The following is a 20052-nucleotide window of genomic DNA, read 5'->3' on the forward strand; positions in this document are numbered from 1 at the left end:
TGCCAGGGATGGGGCAGCCACAGCTTCTCTGGGCACCCTGTGCCAGCGCCTCAGCACCCTCACAGGGAAGAACTGCTTCCTAATGTCTAATCTCAATCTCCCCTCTGGTAGGTTAAAGTCATTCCCCTTGTCCTGTCCCTACAAGCCCTTGTAAAAAGTCCCTCTCCAGGTTTCTTCTCAGCCCCGTTAGGCACTGGAAGCCGCTCTGAGGTCTACCTGAAGCCTTCTCCAGGCTGAACAAGCCCAGCTCTCTCAGCGTGTCTCCAGAGCAGAGGTTCTCCAGCCCCTGGAGCATCTTCGTTGCCTCCTCCAACAGTTCCATGCTTGAACAGCATCAGTCATCAGGTATGAGCAGGATTAACTGCGAGCCTGAGCTGCGTGCCCAGCTGCCAGCATGCAAAGAAGGAAGCATCATCACATCACACCCTCCAAACCCTGGCCTCCTCCTGCACAGCCCATCCAACAAGCTCTTCCCCAAACACTTACAATGCACCTCTGCCCCAGGACTCTGCTTAAGTCTATTCTCACACCACAACTCTGCCAGATGCTGATGATTCCCACTCACCCACCTCCTTTTGGCCTTCTCCACGTCCCGCCCCAGCAGAACCACGGACCCCAGCGCCCATGGGTGCTCCAAGCAACAGCAGGTTATTGTTGATGAGCAATAATGTCTTACTGGGGGTGACAAACCTGGATTCAGATGACCCATTTCAAGTAACTCCTGTCTGGAATACTTCAGAGAAAAAAGAAAATCAGGAAAATATTTCTTTCCCCTGCTGTTACCCCACAGCAATGCACTAAGGACCAAGACCTGGTATCTCAATTGGAGGTGCAAAGGGTGTGCAAAGCCCTGTAGCCTTGCCCAGTCTGGATGTTCCAGTGACCCATCCAGGGAAACACCTGGGGACCTTTTTCACAAGTGGTATATACAATACCATATAGCAGCTCTGGAAGGAGCCTGTCCTTCTGTTTGAAGGACAGATGCTCTGCTGATGCTACAGCAGGTCTGAAGGCAACTGTGCTGGCCAGCATAGACCCCATGTCAACAGCAAGTATCGTGCAATGCCAGTCAATCATCACATGGGTACCAAAGTAGGATAGTTTTGCCTTCCTGAGCTTTGTTCCCCAATTTATGCCCCATTTATTTCTTTCTAGTACTCTGGGATGGGTGCAAGATGTGAGAGTTTGGAAAAAAGCACTACTGGACAATGCAGCAGGAAGGAAGCTGGCTAAGAGCTCAAGATGAACAAAACTGGAAAGTTCATGGGGAAGAAGAGCAAATATCCTGTGCATAAGTCCCACCAAGCAAGGAAACTGGAGATGTTATTTTAAACCCCTGAATTTATCCAAATGTAATTACATATTTCAACTCTCACTCCCAGGGGAAGGAGCAGACAAGGAATCTTTTCCTCTCAGCCTGTCCTGAACATGCTCTCAGGTGCCACTATGAGACCTCACCACCCCACTGTGTGCCAGCAAAACTTGACAGTTCCGTGTCCAAACCCCCTCTCTCCGCTCTAACAGCTCATTCCGAAGAAGGATCACCTAATTTCCATGTTCATTTAGCTCAGAGCCTCTGTGCTGTTATCAGCCTCGCTCCACCACCTTCACCAGCATGTACATGACTGTTTCCTTTAATTACTGCCAAAAGCTCCTCCCACCAGGGAGAGCAAAACAGCTGCTGTCCATGGAGGGAAGAAACTCTGGAGTAATTAAGCCTTAAACAGCAGATACCTCCTACCCATTACTCCCAGTTAGAACAGCAAAACACAGAGTAACAGCCTCTTTAGGGAACCTGTCATGGTGTTGGAATGAATGTGCTGCAACCCCATCCAGTTTGGCCATGGCACTGGTGCAATGGAGCTGTCTGCTCTCAAGAGCATCACACAGGTCACTTCTTTCATGCAGCAGTAGGGATGTTTGCTAGAAGCATGTCTTCTGGCAGCTGTAATTCATAGGCACAGCAACAAATAAATCTGCAAAGATGCCATATTTCCTCTGTACAAAGTTTGAATACAGTTTGTTGCCTGAAAATATACCCTGATGGAGTTTTCTAGAGCGTTCAATCAGCAATTGGTAGCATGAAATCCCACCTCTGGCCTCCCCATCAGTTTTCTCGTTGAAAAATCATCACGTAATAAACAGCCAGAGAAGAATCTATGCATTTATCAACCACCTAGGAAGATAAAAGGTGAAAGGAAAGAGGAATCTAACATCCATTTTTGTTCCTTTGTCTCCTAACACAAATACAGTGGAATCAATCTTTGCTTAATACTGCAAAGACAGCAAAGGAGACTTGAAAATTGAACTTAATCCTCTTGCTCCAACTCACATGGAACAACCCACAGCCTGTACTTCAACATGCTTTTAAGAGCAGCTTTCGCTCCCGCTGCATCTCCAGCCCAATTTTGCAGTTCACTACAGCTGGAGCACTGTTTTCTGGGCACACAGAGGGAGGGTGAGCAGGGGCCACCAGAGCTTCATGCTCGGAGTGGTTTCTGAACCCCCCGAGATGGGAAATAGGAGGATGGGGCAAGGGATGCAGCTATGGGAAAGCAGCAGCTTACTCAACAGAGCCTCCCAGCTGCCTTCAAGGAAGCAGCTGATGCTTGAAGGAGTCTTGTCCCCAAAGCCTTGCCCAAAGAACAGGCTAAGAAGCAGATTTAAGGTTTTCTATCTAAACCCATCCTGTAGCCCTCCTGCAACGATAAGCAGTGGGCTTTTAAAGCATAAGAAGTGGGAAATCTCTCTGCTCGTGCCAAAAAGCAAAGGTTACAGGGCCCTGCCAAGACTGCTCTGCCCATTTTAGCCTCTGAGAATTATTCCCTGCAGTTCCCTTCAAGTTGCCAGCAAACAATCACAGCACAAAAAGCAATTTCCTCTCAAATACCGTGTGTTCAGTTCTGGTGCCAAAGCAGGAACGTGGCATTTTAACCTTTGGTGAACATGTTCTTGCTGCCACCAACAATAAACTCTGAGGTGCAGCTCGGAGGGGAGGGAAGATGTAATGGATGTGTGGTGGATGACATTAGCACAGAGTACAGCCTCAACAGGACAGGACCTGGCAGGGGCTCTATTTTATACAGCCAGTCTTTAGAGGTTAATGAAATATTCATAAATAAGTCAAAATTCTCCTGACAAGCCAGATCCTGTAGTACAACAAAGAGTTGTCAGCCTCAATTAAGCGATTCCAAAGAGGCAGGGCACTGCTATTCATTATTTACTAAGAGGTCATAGGAAGAATACTGCTCTATGATCCTCCTCTCTCCGTGGATAAATGAGGTTTTATAGCTCCTGCTGGAGGACTCTGCTGCCCTGACAGAGCAGCTCAGAGAGACCCCAACCTACCAGCACCACCACTACTACCCTGCACCCAGCATCTACCAGCCAAAGGCAAAACCCACTGGGAACAAGCTCTTCTAAGGGCACTGAGGCACAAAAAGATTGAAAGCAAAAGAAATAATACAGGAGGATGATTAGGCCCTCAGTGCAAGGACTAAGTCTTAAAACCTCATGTTTTTTAAAGCCTTTATCTCCCTTTTTGTACACACAAAGCCAGCCCTGGGCAAGAAGCAAAGCATCCAGCAACCTTTGATCCACCAGCGCATCCACTGAACATGCCCTCAATGCCCCCCTAGCTGTAGAGGTGGAGATCTTCACATGCTCCCTCATGCCCAGAAAAAGCTGTGCCTACAGAATCGTGTTTCTCAGATCAGGTCTCTCAGGATGCTCCCTTCTGATAAAGGTACAACTCCTCAGGTCTGTGAAAGCAGGAGGAAATTGGTCTCCAGCCTTGTCCCAAGCAAGCTGGAAATGAATGTTTGCTTTGTCCCATACCATGACAGTGAACAGACCAAGTCCTCCTTTCCCTCTCTGGACACGCACTAGAAGCACATGTTCCTTCTACAGCTTCTCCTTAGGCAAGGTAGCAAAAAGGAACAGAAGTTATGGAATCCTGAGGGTATCCTGCACCTCTCACCTCATTTTTCCATATCTTTCGAAGTGCTGAACATAACAGAGAGCCCCTGTGCCCTCCAGGAAATTTTAGCTCAATTAAAACCAAACCACATGAGTTATGAGCCCATAAACTTCTTACAGACTCTGTAAACACAAATGAAGTCTAGAAAAGCATGATACTTGCTTGCATATTAGTTATGCCTTTGTATCTCAAGGCTGTGCCTGCTATAATAAGGCCTCTGATAATATCCCCATTCCATTCATTTTATTTAACCAAGTAACTCAGTGTAACTCAGATACTACAGTGACAAGAGGACCACTCTTAGTGCAGCACAGTAGTGCCCTCTGCACAGGAAAACGATTCACCTTTCTCCTCCTCGCCACAACTGCAGAGACAAAAGCCCTACCCCTTCTCCCTCCCCAGTCCTTGCCCCAGTTCTAATCCTGCAATGCAAAGGTGAGAGCACATTACCAACTTGCAGCCTGTTTCCAAGCTGAAAAGCCAGGATGGAGCCCATTGTGCTTGTCAGTACAGTTTGGGTTTTATGGGGCACCTGCGGCATGGAGGGCTCTCCAAATGATAGGCTCAGAATTAGGCCCTCGTCCATGCATCCCATCTGAGCTGGAATTGCTGTTCAGGTTTGGGTCAGACTGTTTTCCTGCTATCCGGCAGTTCGTGTCCCACAGGAAGCCCAAAGGGAGCAGCAGCAGGCAGGCAGCTCTCCACTTCAGGATGCTCCATTCCTTCCCTCTCAAAGTCCTAACCCATGTCAGCTCTTACCACCCCCAGTGAGAAAATGAAACCAGCCCTGTTGAAACCAAACGGTGCTGCTGAGTTCCATAAAACTTTCATGTTAATGGATCCACCAGCAGGTTCATTTGTGTAATGGGACTTTTAAACAGACCGTTTATTTCTTTTTAATTTGAAGGGAATGTACTGTTTGATCCCATGTGCCTGGCTCGATTTTTAAAACAGAGATAAACCACAAGAATTGACTCACTGAGTCTCCTCTTCCAGCCTAATTAAAATAGCACTGAGATATTAACGTCCAGCCATGTCGGGGACTGATCACTTCTCTGCTCAACAGGCAGTTTGTCAGCACTCATCTACCATGATCCCAAAGCTTCCACCACCCCCTCTGCTTTGCCCCCAGCCACACGCAATAGATGCTTCTCATGTTGCCACAGTTCCGTGTGCTGAATGGGAATTTTCCAAGAGGGAATGTGCAGCAGGTGCAACACAACCAACCGAGGCTGTTCATCATTCCCTATGCTGAAAGAGGAGGAAAAAAATAATCCCTCTGTTCCTCAGAACTCACTATATTCCTACAGTGTGGGAAACAGCAAGGATTAATTTTAATGTACTTGTTTACAACAAGCACTGTGAGAGAGCTCTCAGCTTGGAAAAGGAGAATAACTCTGAGTGCTCCCATCCCCCTATTCCAGGGTTAATCCACCTGGAGAACCAAAGCTCTATAGTAAAAACATAGTGAGAAAAGTTGAAATAGGGCATCGATGGCGCCCGCACACTCACCCCCTCCTTCCAACAATCCCAGTTCTAAATGAACAGGATAAAGGAAAGTATACACACTGTAAAGTGTGTATAGAGCAAACAAGCAACAAAAGGCTCTGCTGAAGTAAAACTAACCTGATAGAGAAGAAGCTGCCTCAGACATCGATCATGAAAATGTGTTTAAAACAAAATTCACTGAAGATCTTGGGTCAAAAAATATAAACACACAAAGACAATTGCTGACAGCACAAAGCACGGAGGCTTTATCACAGAGGAGCATAAAGAGATCAGAAAGAAGCAGCTAGGTGAAAAGTGAAGGAACAGCAGCAGAATTGAAATGTAATAGTGCAAGTCCCACAAAAGACTCCTACAAACTGAGTCTTCACGAGTCAAACTACAGAGGAGGACAAAGACCTGGGTACATTAATTGATGACAGGATGAACATCAGTGCCATGAGGCAGTGGAGATGGGTAATGTGAAGCTGTAATGGAACAGCTGAGCTCTGTTTCTTCCCCAAAGGGTGCTCAGGCATTGGAACAGGCTGCCCAGGGCAGTGGTGGCATCACCGTTCCTGGAAGCGTTCACAAACCATGTGGATCAGGCCCTCGGTGACATGGTTTAGTGGTGGCCTTGGCAGTGCTGGAGGAAAGGTTGGACTTGATGACCTAGTTGAGTTGATGACTCTATCCAGGACAGAGAGGTACAAGATGCTCCTATAGAAGATACTTCTGTCCAAGCTACTGCTGGAACATCACTTGCAATGACATTACCACTCTACTGACTCATCTTTAAAGGAGACACAGAGAAGTGGAAAGAGTTTTAAAGAAAGCTGCAAGATTCATGGGGAGACCAAAGAGCCTGTTTTAAGAGAAGACTGCAAGAGCTTGATTTGTTTAACCTAGACAAATGAAATGCTGGCAAAGAACAACTGTTCTCTATAAATATGTCACAGCATAAATATGAGGGAGGAAGAACAGTCACTGTAGTTTAAGGAGAACATTAGCACAAGAAAAAAATGGCTATTAGCTGCACATATATTTTCAGTTGGAATTGGGAAGATCGCAGCTCTCACAGCAGTCTTTCAATGATAGGAAATGGCACAAATAACCAAAGCAGTTTCAAGACAAACTTGATAAATTTATGAACTGAAGTATATGCTGCAATTGCCTCAGTTACCAAAGGACTGAACTTTATAATCTAAAAGTCCTCTTCCAGCCTTCTGTTACTATATCATTTCATTCTGGATCAGGTTTTTTTGCTGCCTCTTTATAACCAGATTCATGTTTTTCAATCTGATTTGAGAACTGGGTATTTCCCTAAAATTGCCTTACTGGAACTATTGCTGTGTTCATGCTGCTGCTCAGGCAAGTGCCACGCTACTCATCTGTCTTGGGTTTGCTGGTCTCACACAAGGTGTTAGGATAAAATCTGTCAGATGGGAAGGAGATTTGCTGGCACCTTGCTAAATCAATTCTGAAATGATGAAATACGCTTTTGATCGATGGAGACTTCCTCCACTGATCCGTTGTCTCCTTTCCTCTCCCAACCTGCTGGTTCTATACATGTTGCAGCAAAGCTTCCCTGTTATTTATAAGTGCCATGGTTCGGTACTCTAATCCCACATTTAATATGGAATTATAATATAGAGAATTTACGTTTCCACTAATGACCACCACTTCTGTTCTTATGCCTCGTCTTCTGTATTTCTTGGTTTGTGCTTAATAACTCTTAAACAAGAATTAAATGAACTACATTGGTAAGTTACCCAACGCTTTAGTTCACTTCTTTCATATTATCATTGTTCTCACCTGAAAAGTAAAATATAACAGAATTTTGATCCTTGCCAGGTATTTTTCTTAAGTATCCAACGTTGCAGTTCTTACAAGTCTGGAAATCTGGTGCAAGCAGTGTCTGTCAATAACAATGCAAATGGTTTATGGCCTGTGTGGGTCTCTTGATGTATTCCTGCCCGCTGTGATCTGCCCAAACTCTTTGTAATTAACCATGTTGCTTCCAGTTAATAACTAGCTCCCAACTGCAGCACACACAGTGTTCTCAGAGTTTCTTTCTTGCATGTATTCTCCCTTCCATCTTCCCAACTTTTCCTGATAACCACCAGTGTAGGTAGCAACTGACATTTAAATTAATCCGAAACATGAGGGTTTCATCAGACTGAACACATGATTTAGCTCCTTAACTATTCCTGACCTGCTGCCATTAAATAAAGGTCTCCTGTTCTTTGTAGAAGGTTAACCCACACTTTAACTCAAGGCAAGGAGCATTCATTATTTTCATTTTAAGGTATCTTCATTTCTTCTATAAGGACACTCCATTTATACCATTCATTTTGTGGCAGCTACATTCTTGGACTTCAAATCTTCTTTACCTCCCACCCTGCTAAGCAATTCTTCTGATTCTTATATCCATCCTTTTTAATCTGCTGGAAAGTGAAATATAATTTGTTCCAATGAGCAGTCTATAGATTTCAGAGCTCACACGGGCCAAGCTGTCTTTTGAAGATGAAAGCCAAAAGATAGCCAGAGCACTTCAGGGCAATGAAAATACAGGTGATCCGTTTTTAATACCCAGCTGACTTCCCTCAGGGATTAATGATGGAGAAAAAAAATCTCTTGACATGAATGCCCCCTGCTCCAGACCCAGACTGAGAGGGTAAGATCAGGGATCACAGCTGTTGCTGGATGGCAAGCTTGAGCCAAACAATTTCCTCCTGTCTATAAAGGGATATGAAAAAGGCAAATGAAAATTAGAAAAACTAACACATCTTCTGCTTCCTTCCCTCAGGGAGAGAAAGAAAAAGAATATAACAAACAAGAAAGCATTTCCCACAAGCAATATTTTGCTGTGAGGGAAGCAAGCTCTCAGCTTATGCCAGTAGAGCATTAAACTAACACACCAGAAGATAGATCCTTGGACCACGGAACAGTGAGCAACGTGTGACCTCTGAGAGCAATCTCCTGGCATATCCTGGAGATAAAGATATTGGAGCAGGAGCCTTGATAAAGAAAACTTCCAGTGCTGCTAAAATGGTCAGGAAAGCACACACGCACTCACAGCAACTGCAGGCAAGAAGTGTGCATGGGCAGCAACACCAATTCACAATAAAACCCATTATTTCAGCAAATAAAAGAAACACAAACCCCACAGATGTGTGGGACAACTGAGTCATCTGAGCTCTATCAGACCAGTGACTCCGTTATGTGCCACTCCTCAGAAGACTGTTCCCTTACAACAGGAACACACTCAAACTATGAATAAAGCAAAATAAATAAATGAAGGGTTAGAGGGAGAGAAAAAAATCAAAGTTTCACTGTTAATTACACAGCACAATGATAAGGGTAATTTTTCTTAAATCAGAAAATAAATTCAAGGTTCAAGTTCCCTGAAGGATACAAAATATTAGAGGATTTTTTATGGCTGTAATCACAAACCCATTTCTCCAGCCACTACCGGCCGTGTCTAATTAGGGCAAAGGATGTTAATGATACAGAGGCCCAGCCCAGAGACGTCCCCACTTGCAATATTAATTGCATTTAGGGAGAGATGCATGAATTGTGCTTATACAAGCTAATTACTCTGGGTTTGCTAATTAATACTGGAAAGTTGAACTGCCTTTGTCTTGTCAACTGTAATTAGCTGAAGATGTTTAAATTTCTTTCCCTTTCTTTTTTCTGTTCTTCCAGTAGTAAACTCACTGTTAGCTGGCAAGCAAGGAAATCATGCACCACGTCCTCAGTGCAGCCTGTGCAAGTCCATCCCACTCTCCTCCAGCAAGACCTTGTGCGCTGGCCCCGCACGGTGTCCCCTATAGCACACACCACCCTCCCCATGGACACAATTCCATCAACTAGGTAAGACCCTCTCCTCTCAAGGACATAGAGCATGCAGATACTGTCTTATTGAGGCCACATTCCCATCAGATTTATCCCACAAGTGTTTTAACTATTGCAATGTAAAGAATGAATTATTTAGCAGGGCATCTAAGACACCCCCTTAAGCACACATGGAAGCCTATCAAACTCCTCAGTGAGATCCAATCAGCCAGTTCACTGCCCCCACAGCACACTGCTTCATTTCCAGTGCTCTGGGGAAGGTGGCAAAGGCATCAGCACTCTTCAGGGTGGCAGCAGAGATGTCACCTCTACAGAGGTTTATCCCAGAAGCAGACCAAAGACTCATCAGACTGTATGATAGCACCTGACAGGTGTTTATTCCATTTCACTTAGGGCCATAAGGCTGTTTGCAGAATGGCTGATGAAAAGCAACATCCACACATCCATCAGCACCCCAGAGCAGGACGAGCCCTTCTGCATCCCCCCAGCTGTGGTGGCTTAACATCAAACTAACAAGCAGTGGATCACGGGTGAAAAAGGGGGAGAGGGATGAAAGGGAAGGCGAGATGCCAGGAATCCAAATCAGGCAAACAAATGCTTTAAAGGAGTCTGAAAATAAAGCCATCCAGGTGAGACTCTGATCCGGAGAGGAGGGGAAAAAAACCACATAAAGAACATTTTGTTGCCTGGCAGGGAGGAGAGTGGAGCTGATGTTACAACCGCTGAGCCCTGGGGCAAGGAGATGATGGAACAGCCTCATCCAAAGGGGACAGACCTCTACCACCAACACTGTAGCAGACGAGAAGTGACACATCTTTCCCTTCCAGGGAGGTTTCACCTGGGGATGCAGGAGAACCATTTACCATCAGTGAGAAGGAGCTATACTGTCAGGTTTCCCCTCAAAAGGGAAGAAGAGGCAAAACCAATCTCTTTCCCCGCGTATGAAGCAACTTTCCTATATTTACTGAACAAAATTCAAAAGACTGAATTAAACCCCACACAATCTGCAATCCATTGTCTCAGCACCACAGAGCACAGGCTATTCGTGTGAGGTTGAGGTAAGCTTTACTGGAAGATCACAAGACGTGCAGTTTTCCCCTGAGTAACCCTTGGGAGTAGGCACTGAACACTGACTGCTGCTTTATCCTCTGCTGATGGATGATGCACACCACCAATTAATGCTTCAACACTGTAAGTTCCAGTTTCTCCAGCTCTCTGCTGGCCTGTTTAATACAACAAACTTTTAAAGGCAAACAAACAACTCGAAATTGAGGCTTAATAAGAAAAACTTCGAAACGTTTAAAAATCCCACACATTAGAAGACTTATAACAGCAGATTTTCCTCTGGTAAGTAGAGTGAGCACAATGGAAAATTGATGATATAGAATTCCAAACGGTAACAAGGCAGCATGTAATGCGATCAGATGGGAAATAGGATTCATTCAGTTTTCTCTGGACAAGGCAGTTCTGACCTGTGTCACCACAGAAAGCAGCTGGGCATACAGAATGTTTGCCCTCAATGTAAGAGCACCCCAGAACTGGGAGCATTTAACACTATCATTATGAATAAAGCTGATGTTGAAACAGCAAGGAGCATGAATTACACCAAAGATCCTAGCAGCTGTATGGCAACCTCTTATCAGTAGAGTAGGAGCATGCCAGTTCTGCCCTTCAGTGCCCTAGTAGAGTTAAGCACAAGTCTAAAAAGACTCATGTTGGCACCAGAGTTTATGATTTGCATTTTGGAACAGATGTCTGTTTAGCACCTACTTACTAGCCAGTGATGCCTGCCTGTTTTTTCATTAGTAATAAAGTTAATCCAGTATAAAACACATCTATAGAATGAGTGTCTGTATCTTGGGTACTGCTCAGGTTTTTCTTGTGACTAGAAAAAGCTGCAGGAATCCCACAACTTGCCCGTTAGCAAAAACATTGGTTCACAAAACTGCTTAATGTTTACACCTCATTTATTCCTGAGTAAGAAGAATCATATACAATACTCATGAAACTGCACATAAACCTCCCTATGGCCTGGTTTTGTGGCTTCTATTATTTTCAGTCCTTGAGGGAACTGCCAATAAAATAGACAAACCCAGCAGAAAATTAACAGATATTGTAAAAACCACTTTGTGGCAATTCTGTCGTATCTCATCTGCTTGTCCTTTGCACACTTGAGACTGAATCAAAAGCCCCCAGAGAAAGGAGTTAATTCAGTATGAAATTCAGTGCTTGCTTCTGATCTAGAACTGCTAATAAAGAGAAAGGAAATTGCCAAAAAAAAAGGGAGACAGACCACTAGATCCCATCCAACACTTGTTCCAGGTGACTCTGGTGCCAAGAGTAGCAGTTACGATACCAACTTTTACAATGCTTATTTGTTATTCATTTCTGAATGTCTGGAACTGATCCACTATTTCAGTGAACTGCACTTTGCATGTTAATGCTCTGTAAAATAACATAAAAAACCCCAAAAGATGAACGCTTACCATCTCTGCTCGTTGCTTGTGATTCCCCGCTTCTTCCAGAACTTGAGACAGCTGAGCCTTCAAGACAAAGCAAAATAGAAAATGAATCTAGGCCATATTTTCAGTACTAAGACTGCACTCCTTCCCACCCCCCCCAAGTACAGACTTCTATAGAATCACAGTAATTCAGACTGGAAGAGGCCAGCTCAATCCCTGCCCGGAGCAGGCTCAGCTACATGAGGATTCTCCAAGCTCTTGGAAGTTAAGTCCTGAGGATCGCCAAAGAGGTGAACTCCAAAACCTCCCTGAGCAACCTGTGCATATTGGGTTTGCATAGCAAGGTTCTGGTAGTGGGGGGCTACAGGGGTGGCTTCTGTGAGAAGCTGCCAGAAGCTTCCCCTGTGTCTGAAAGAGCCAATGCAGCCGGTCCTAAGACAGACCTGCCAAGGCTGAGCCCATCACTAGTCACTGAAGGATAGAAAAGACTGAAACATTTTAATTGAGGAAGAGGCTGTGAAAACTTTTGGACAGGAGAGAAATAATAGAAAGGGATGGGAGAAATCAGAAATACAAGCAGGAAATATTCCATAAATTACTTTATGTATAATATGGCTTAGGGAAAATAACCATACCCAAACCTCTCAAGCTGCTATGCCAGCAGAGACCCAGAGGCAACCCTGGACAGCAAGTCCAAACCAGCAGCATGATAACACAGATCAATATGATGTGGAGAAGCAATCAGATAAGAATTAAATCACAGAGTAGGTTTTCTTCATCGCATTTATTTCCAGGCAGCTCAGCTCAAAGGGAAAGAGTAGCTAACTAGTGGGAATTCAGAGAACAGCAACTAAACTTACTAGATTGCTGGGAGAAATGATTTATGAAGATTAAAAGATTTTTTAAATGTATGGTTTGCCTACAACTCCCACAGAAGAGCAAAAAGGACATATTTAATGTGTTGAGAGGTGTTACAATACAGCTGGAAACCAGGAGGCTTTTCCAGCACAGCAGATGCTGTCTGATGCACTCGTGGACTGGAGCGGGGTCCCCCCTGCCTGTGCCCACATAGGCAGGCATGGAAACAGAAGACAAAGCCTCAACTTTCAGTGGGGTCCCCTGTGCCTGCTCTCGCCTGGCTGTGAAACAGATGATCTGAATGCTTTATCACGTCCAGTTTGTAAACATTAGCCCTACCCCAGACTTTTTATTAGCTTAAATCAAATATTGAACCTAGCTCAGCTGTTAGAGGACAGCTGCTTGCAAAGTGATTCACTGCCATATTCCTTCTAGGCCACCAGAAAATACAACCTAATCACCAGCAGCATGACAGATGCACACATTTTTAATTATGAAGAAGAAATTGGGCTCTTAACTTATCCCCACATCTCACTTCATCAGAGGGTTTCAGGGGAGCTGCCAACCACCACAGCCATGGAAGGAAGGAGCTGCAGAGGGCCCTGGAGTGGTGCTGAGCCCATACACGCAGTCCCGCTTCGGGCATTTACCAGAACAGACCTGAAAGAAATAGAGTCATTTTGTTTCTTGGAATTTACCTTTTCAGGAATGAACTGCTGGATTTCTCAGTTTAATCATCTCTGGCCACTTCCAGCCAACAAAAGCATGAGCAATGAACCTGAGCCATTCAGGGTGGTCAGGAAGGAGATGGTGTGCAAGAGTCCTTGACACCTGCACCAGCAGGCACAGAAGGGTTATCTGCAGCAAGCGCAGGAGCAGTCTGACAGTCCCATCTCAGAGTATCATAGAATCCCAGACTGGTTTGGGTTGGAAGGGACCTTAAAGCTCATCTAGTTCCAACCCCCTGCCATGGGCAGGGACACCTTCCACTAAAGCAGGTTGCTCCAAGCCCCTGTGTCCAACCAGGCCTTGAACACTGGCAGGGATGGGGCAGCCACAGCTTCTCTGGGCACCCTGTGCCAGCGCCTCAGCACCCTCACGGGGAAGAATTGCTTCCTAATGTCTAATCTCAATCTCCCCTCTGGCAGGTTAAAGCCATTCTGCCTTGTCCTGTCCCTATATCCCTTGTCGAAAGCCCCTCTCCAGGTTTCCTGTAGCCCCTTTAGGCACTTGAGCTGCTCTAACGTCTCCCCTTAAGGAGCCTTCTCTTCTCCAGGCTGACCCAGCCGAGCTCTCTCAGCCTGGCTCCAGAGCAGAGCTGCTCCAGCCCTCGGCGCATCTTCATGGGCTCCTCTGGACTCACTCCAACAGCTCCACATCCCTCTTATGTTGCTGCCCCCAGAGCAGGACTGCAGGGGGGTGTCTCATGAGAGCTGAGTAGAGGATGAGAATCCCCTCCCTTTACCTGCTGGACACGCTCCTTTTGATGCAGCCCAGCATATGGTTTATTGCACTGGGAAAAGCAATGTCCTACCTATACGGAGCTCAGCTGTTTTACAGGCTTTTTGATTGATCACATTCACCTTGGTTTCTCAGGGATCTCTCTGTAGGACAGACTTGCATGTTGACTTTTCAGACTATGCATAAAAGCTAACTTAAAGCTCCAAGGAAATTCTCATTACTTAATACACATGTTAAATTCCCATGGATCACTAAGCTCAAGCACTAAGAAATCTGATAAGCAAGCAGTTATTAAGAATCAGATATACAAACACATGTAAAGTCCAATTTGCCCACTGAAGGAAACACAACCAGGTAGAAGAAAATCAAGTAGGAAAAAAACAAACCCTCTCAAGTATTTCAGTCAATTACTTCTAGCCTCAAAAAAAAAGGGGTTGTCAATTCAGAACATTCATCTTATATGACAACATGGCCTAATCTACTGTCAATGCTACTGTCATCCTAAAAAGAAGAGCATGGCAGGAAAGGAAAGATAACCTGTGCTCCGGCCTCACAGGGATACTGCAGCTCAGGGCTGAAAGAGGAGCAGGAATGGTTTCCAAGGAGAGGAACCGATTCAGCTCCTAAGGAGACACTTCTGAATTGTGGCTTGCTTCCCTGCATCAATAATTCATCTTTTATACCTCCCAAAAGTCAGCCTTCCCTGACAACGCTGGAGGAGGCTGGTCAGGGAGGGTTTAGTGAATGAAGCTGAAGCAATCTGGTGGTTATAACGCAGGTGTTAACACCAAGTGCATCAACAGCCCCACGCTCTTCTCCGGGGGCTGAACATGAGCCGACTGCCCTGACCGACAGGGAAGCAGCCCAAATGTGAGACTCACTTGTAGGCAAAAATTAACTACTCAGTCTCTAATGAACAGTCTTTCTGTACACCACAATACCCTCCACTCTACAAGCAATTAGCAAATCGAAGCGCGCTGCCTTTGTGGACCTGCATTAATTTACTCCTCGACGTTGCACATTAAATAGCTCATAGGTACAGCAGAGTAGTAGCAACAGCCAAAGCCATAAAATTAAAGCTTGCTTCAAAGAGTAAGGGAAGTGAAATTATGCATGCTGCATACAGGGGATAAATCAAAACAACCTTCATTTGGAAACATCATTTCAGTCTTCTGCTTTCATCAAAAACATGATTCTCTTACCATTCACATTAATACAAGGTAGGTACTTTACAAGGGAGAGAAACAAGCAGCATATTCACTCCCTCGGTTTAAAAAGAGTCATTTTTATTCTTCCTCATCAGGGTGAAATACCTGAGAATATACATAGCTGCCCTTCCTGGGGCTGTGCTTTCCCAGCTAGAGATCCCAACTGGGATCCTTCTGGGGGTTCCCAGAAGGAAGGGCACTTGTTGGAAGGGCAGCACCACTGCTTGAGAGGCGAAGAGGAGGAGGTTCAGCCTGGCAGAGCTGTGAGACAGCTGCAGAACATGGCACGTCTACAGCACAGATCCCAGGGCACCCTGAGCAGCGTTAGATATGCAACAGTTGTATGCAAATTCAAGTCGAGTGTGACGACTGGCAAATTTAGGTATAATGTTCATTAATAGCTATTTCAAATTAATTAATTTCTGAGATAAATTCTTGCCTCTCCTTCTTGAGAAAGTTAACACACAATTTCAATTTACAAGGATGTATCGGCTCCTGATCACAGAAATATGGAATCTTGCATGTTCTGACATGCCAAATCATTTCAGTTTCCGTGTGCTGGCTGCCCCCATTCCCTGGCTAATTTCACAGTAACTTATTTATCTGATCCCTTACAAAAGAAGGTATAAGATGAAGCTTCTTGGCTCAAGCTAGATGGCCTTAATGTGTGGCTAAAGTGCGATGTGACCTATAACAGGGTCCAAGACAGCTTATCTTATCTGATGCCACAAGCTAGGGAAGAAAAACAGCACATCACCTCTTTCTATCAGATTCAGGAGGCACAAGGAAAACACCATTCATCAAAGCTGCAGCTGGAATATAGAAGGAAATCCAAAAACATGGCTTCACTCCCAGGACAGTTCTGATAAGGAAGAAGCACTGACTGGAACACTTACAAGTCAATCAAATCTAAGCTCATATAGCTGTATGCACCACATTGATGAGTTACACGAACAACGGAGCAGTATCATGAGAACACTGAAGAGAAGGTTGCACTCAATAATTATCTCACACAGAGATTTTTATACAATTCTGGCTTGGAGGAAAAGCAGGAGGAAAACTTTGATTTCACAAAAGCCACAGAACAGCTTACTTATGGGGGTGGCAGAGCTGAGATAGAAGTAACTCATCAGCCACTTGCAGTTTGACTTCAGTTTATTTGCATCCTGTGCTCCTGCATATTAAAATATTGTGAGAACTGAAATGAAATTTTCATTAGTGCTCAATGTGAAATCTCACCCATGAGATTCAGCTTCCAACACTTAATGCATGCATTTGCCTCTTTATATGTTCAAGTTCTAGATCCATTTACACTATGCTAACCAATACCTTTTGCCTTCAACCCCTTAGCAGCACACCAGATTGATAGCAGTACAGGACTGTTTTAGCACCTCTGAAGTGCACTACCAAATTCCAATGGGTTAAATGGTCATTTCTAATTTAAAACATTTCAATGCTTTGTAGATGGAATTACTGATCTTTCACAAAATGGCATCAGTTGAGATCCCAGTCAGGAAGACAGTTTAGTATCAGATATTGCTAAATCATTTTCTTGCTCCTTTACAGATTCAATTTGTTGTTCTCAAGAAAGTTCTCCTGGTTATAAAATCAACTGCACAGCCCTTATGAAGTGAGAAATAACAGCTACAAATAAACTCTGGTGCTGTCTCTAAAGCACCAAAACCACTATGTTGTCTTCCAGGAGCTGGGCTCGGCCTGATGCAAAGGTAAATTCAGAACAACTTCTGAATGTGTTTCAGAAATGTACATACTGATGATCTTAAAGGTCTTTTCCAACCCTGATTCTGTGATTATCTACAGTGAAGTGACACTAGCTGCCTTGCAGAAAAGCTGCAATAGGCAAAACAGAGACTGTTACGGACATAGTTCATATTACGTGGATTACAGAGCAATGCAAAGCACGTGTTTCAGGCCACAGCTTATGTGGTTTTCCATCTAATTTACCCCTCCTTCATTTTACCCCAAGCAAAGAGAGGAAACAGAGAAAACTAGAACGCCTGTCAGCAAGATGTCCCACATCTCCAGGGACTCCTTGGGCATCACAGCAAACCACAACACCCAGGGGCTGAAGGGAACTGCTTTGTGCAGAGTAGCCAAGGGTGGTTTTCATCCCAAAAAGCAAGAGCTGCTACGTCTTTGAGAACCAGTTTTCTACTGGATTTGATGTGCAGCAGGGAAATGCCGCCCCCAAGTGAGAGACACAAGCAGCTGGTTACCAAAAGGATGAATAAAGGAAAAGCTCTTGGGTGCTAAAAAAGAAATGATACTGCAAATTGAAAAATTGCTGAAGTCACAGTTATAATTACTGAGGATACAGGGAAAACAGCTGCAAGATACGGGCTCCTGTCAACACACTATCAAGATTTACTGGACAAAGAGATAATAACCAAAGCTTTCTATTGATGTTAAGTCTCAAGGACAGACCAATCTCTTTCCTTCTAAGAGACACAGTCACTTCGTCATGTCCAGGAATACCTGACACTAAGCTTATTATAATGAAATAACCCCAAACTCACTGGTTAGGCTCTGAGAAAGGGGTGTAAACAAAGACACCGTGGAACAACTGATCTGAGCAAGATAGGATTTCAAGCAGAAATTGCCCACATCTTTATTCCTGGCAAGTCACTTGACCTAGCTTAAAATAAGCTGCATAGGTCTGCAGCAGAGACCTGGCTTTTGTTCCCACTCTGCCTAACAACTGCTGAGACCCAGGGCAAAGCACTAAAATCTCTGAAACTCCTTTTTTCTCTCCCTTTAATGTAAAGATAATACTGTGTAAAACCATACAAAAACCTTTGGCCAAAGGCAATCTCTGAGCACAAGGTGCCACTGCTGACACAAAATGCACCTGATAGGCCACACCACTTGGGCAGTGAAAGGATTAAGCAGCATGTTAAATGCAGAACTCAAGTACCTCCATGTTTGGAGGTGGTAGTAACCTCATCTCCCTGATCCTCAAAGCAAAGGTGACCTTCACAATGGCAATAAAATGTAAAACCTGGAGAAAGGTTCTGAACATCTCAAAATCTGTTCCAGCAACACTGTTCCCAGTCTCTCAGGCAGGCGTTGTCAGGTTAAGAACACAGTACCCAAGCAAACTGGGAGATGGAAAAATGCAGAGCATCGTGTTCAGGAAAGGAGGAGTCCCTGCAGATCAGACTGCCCTATGCCAGACTGAAACAAAGCAAGCAGGTAGGTGCAGGTAGGTAGTAAAACAAGGGGCTCAGGTGTTACCAGACTTTTCATGTGGCAAAGAAAGCATTAAATGTGTAAAAACATCTCAAAACAAGAGCAAGCATTTGTTGTTTTACTCTCGGAGCTGCAGAAGAAAGACTGAGGGAGAAGAGCCGAGCAACTCCTCTCTCCTCCTGTTTCTCCTTGATGTTTTCATTCAACACCTTGCGAAGCAGGAGCACAGAGACCAAAAGATTATCACAGCTCTGCTGAGAATAACACACTTGCACAATAGGTCCTGCCCTCCATCCTAATCAAATGGTGCTGCAGCCCCTGTGGAGAGCTACGGTGCCAAACAAAAACTGTGAGTTTGCAGCTGCTTCCTCCGCAGCACAGGGCAGCCTGACTGACGAAACTCTGCCAAGCCAACTGCTTCGAGCATCATGCAGTACAGCAGCTCCTGGATGGACACACACAAGTGACTGCTGGATGCTGATAGACTCTCCAAAAGAGTCATTCCCCATCTCTGGAGCACCCATCAGAGAAGCCTCTGCCTTTCTCTTTGTGGGCTCAGGATATTCCTGCCTCAGGAAAGCAGCTGAGTGTGCTGTTGTAGCAGGGAGTCCCTCCTCTTCTGCTGCTCCCCCAGCAAAAACTTTAATCCAACAGCAGAAAGATAACCTGGCATGAAATCTGTCCAGTGAGGGCTGACCACAAATCTCTTGCCAGGAGTAAAAGAGATTATTAATATATTAGTGCAACTGAAAAGCATTGGAGTACCAGCCCATTCCATAGGGAAACAGCAAAACCGGGAAGGAATACAAATCATGTGGAGGACACTAAAGAGAATTAACTTTATTGTGCTGTAATCAAATCTCTAAAGCTAAAATTAAGGGATACCAGCACCAGCTTCTGAGCCAAATGTAGCACCTCTGGGAATCTGGTTATTCACCACTATTTCAGTGATCAGAAAACAGGTACCATAAACAATTCTGGGATCAGTGAGCACGATGTTTTCTTCAGGTTGTGTTAATCCTTCTTGAATTGGGAAGCAATGCTAGAGACTACAAGCAGAAGACACAGCAGCTAACGCGAACAGAGTACCCTGCTATAAGATGTAATAACAAAGTTGGTTGGGGAAAAGGGGAGCAAATGTTTGTGCAGTTGTTTCATTTTCTGGGAAAATTTTAACTCCAGCAAATTCTTATTTTCTTTCTCCTTTAGTTTCTCAGCAGAAGGAGTTCAGGCTCCAAACCCCCAACTTGATGAGAGCACTCACCAAACCCAGAAAAAGGGCATTTCAAAACCTCAAAGTGGTGGCAATATTACACCCAGCATCTCTACCAAATTCTGAACTTTCCTGCTACTCCTTCCTACATATTTTTACCAGTACCACCTCCCTCTGTCAGTTGCCTCTAACTAGGTTTGATAGTTAAGAGGGAAAGAAATGACATTTAGTTGATGAAGCCTGTAAATCAGCCAACAAAAATGTTCACTCTTATCCATTCATCAGAAAAAATGGTGGAATTACATCTCTACCTAAAAA

At 44.5% G+C, this 20052-nt stretch overlaps 1 protein-coding gene across 8 annotated transcripts in view; it reads right to left on the bottom strand.

Moving 5' to 3' along the window:
• The window catches only part of MAD1L1 (mitotic arrest deficient 1 like 1), a 366422-nt gene that overhangs the window by 173446 nt on the left and 172924 nt on the right, over positions 1 to 20052 (bottom strand). For 7 of the 8 annotated variants that reach the window (XM_030484959.1, XM_030484958.1, XM_030484963.1 and 4 more), the window contains one exon: positions 11809 to 11865. In XM_030484959.1, the coding sequence (XP_030340819.1) occupies positions 11809 to 11865 (57 nt within the window). Of the gene's footprint in view, positions 1 to 11808; positions 11866 to 13177; positions 13297 to 20052 lie in introns of those variants that run through there. The other variant, XM_030484966.1, reaches the window with a different exon arrangement.

Source organism: Strigops habroptila, chromosome 4, assembly GCF_004027225.2.
Source record: "Strigops habroptila isolate Jane chromosome 4, bStrHab1.2.pri, whole genome shotgun sequence".
Lineage (NCBI taxonomy): Eukaryota > Metazoa > Chordata > Aves > Psittaciformes > Psittacidae > Strigops > Strigops habroptila.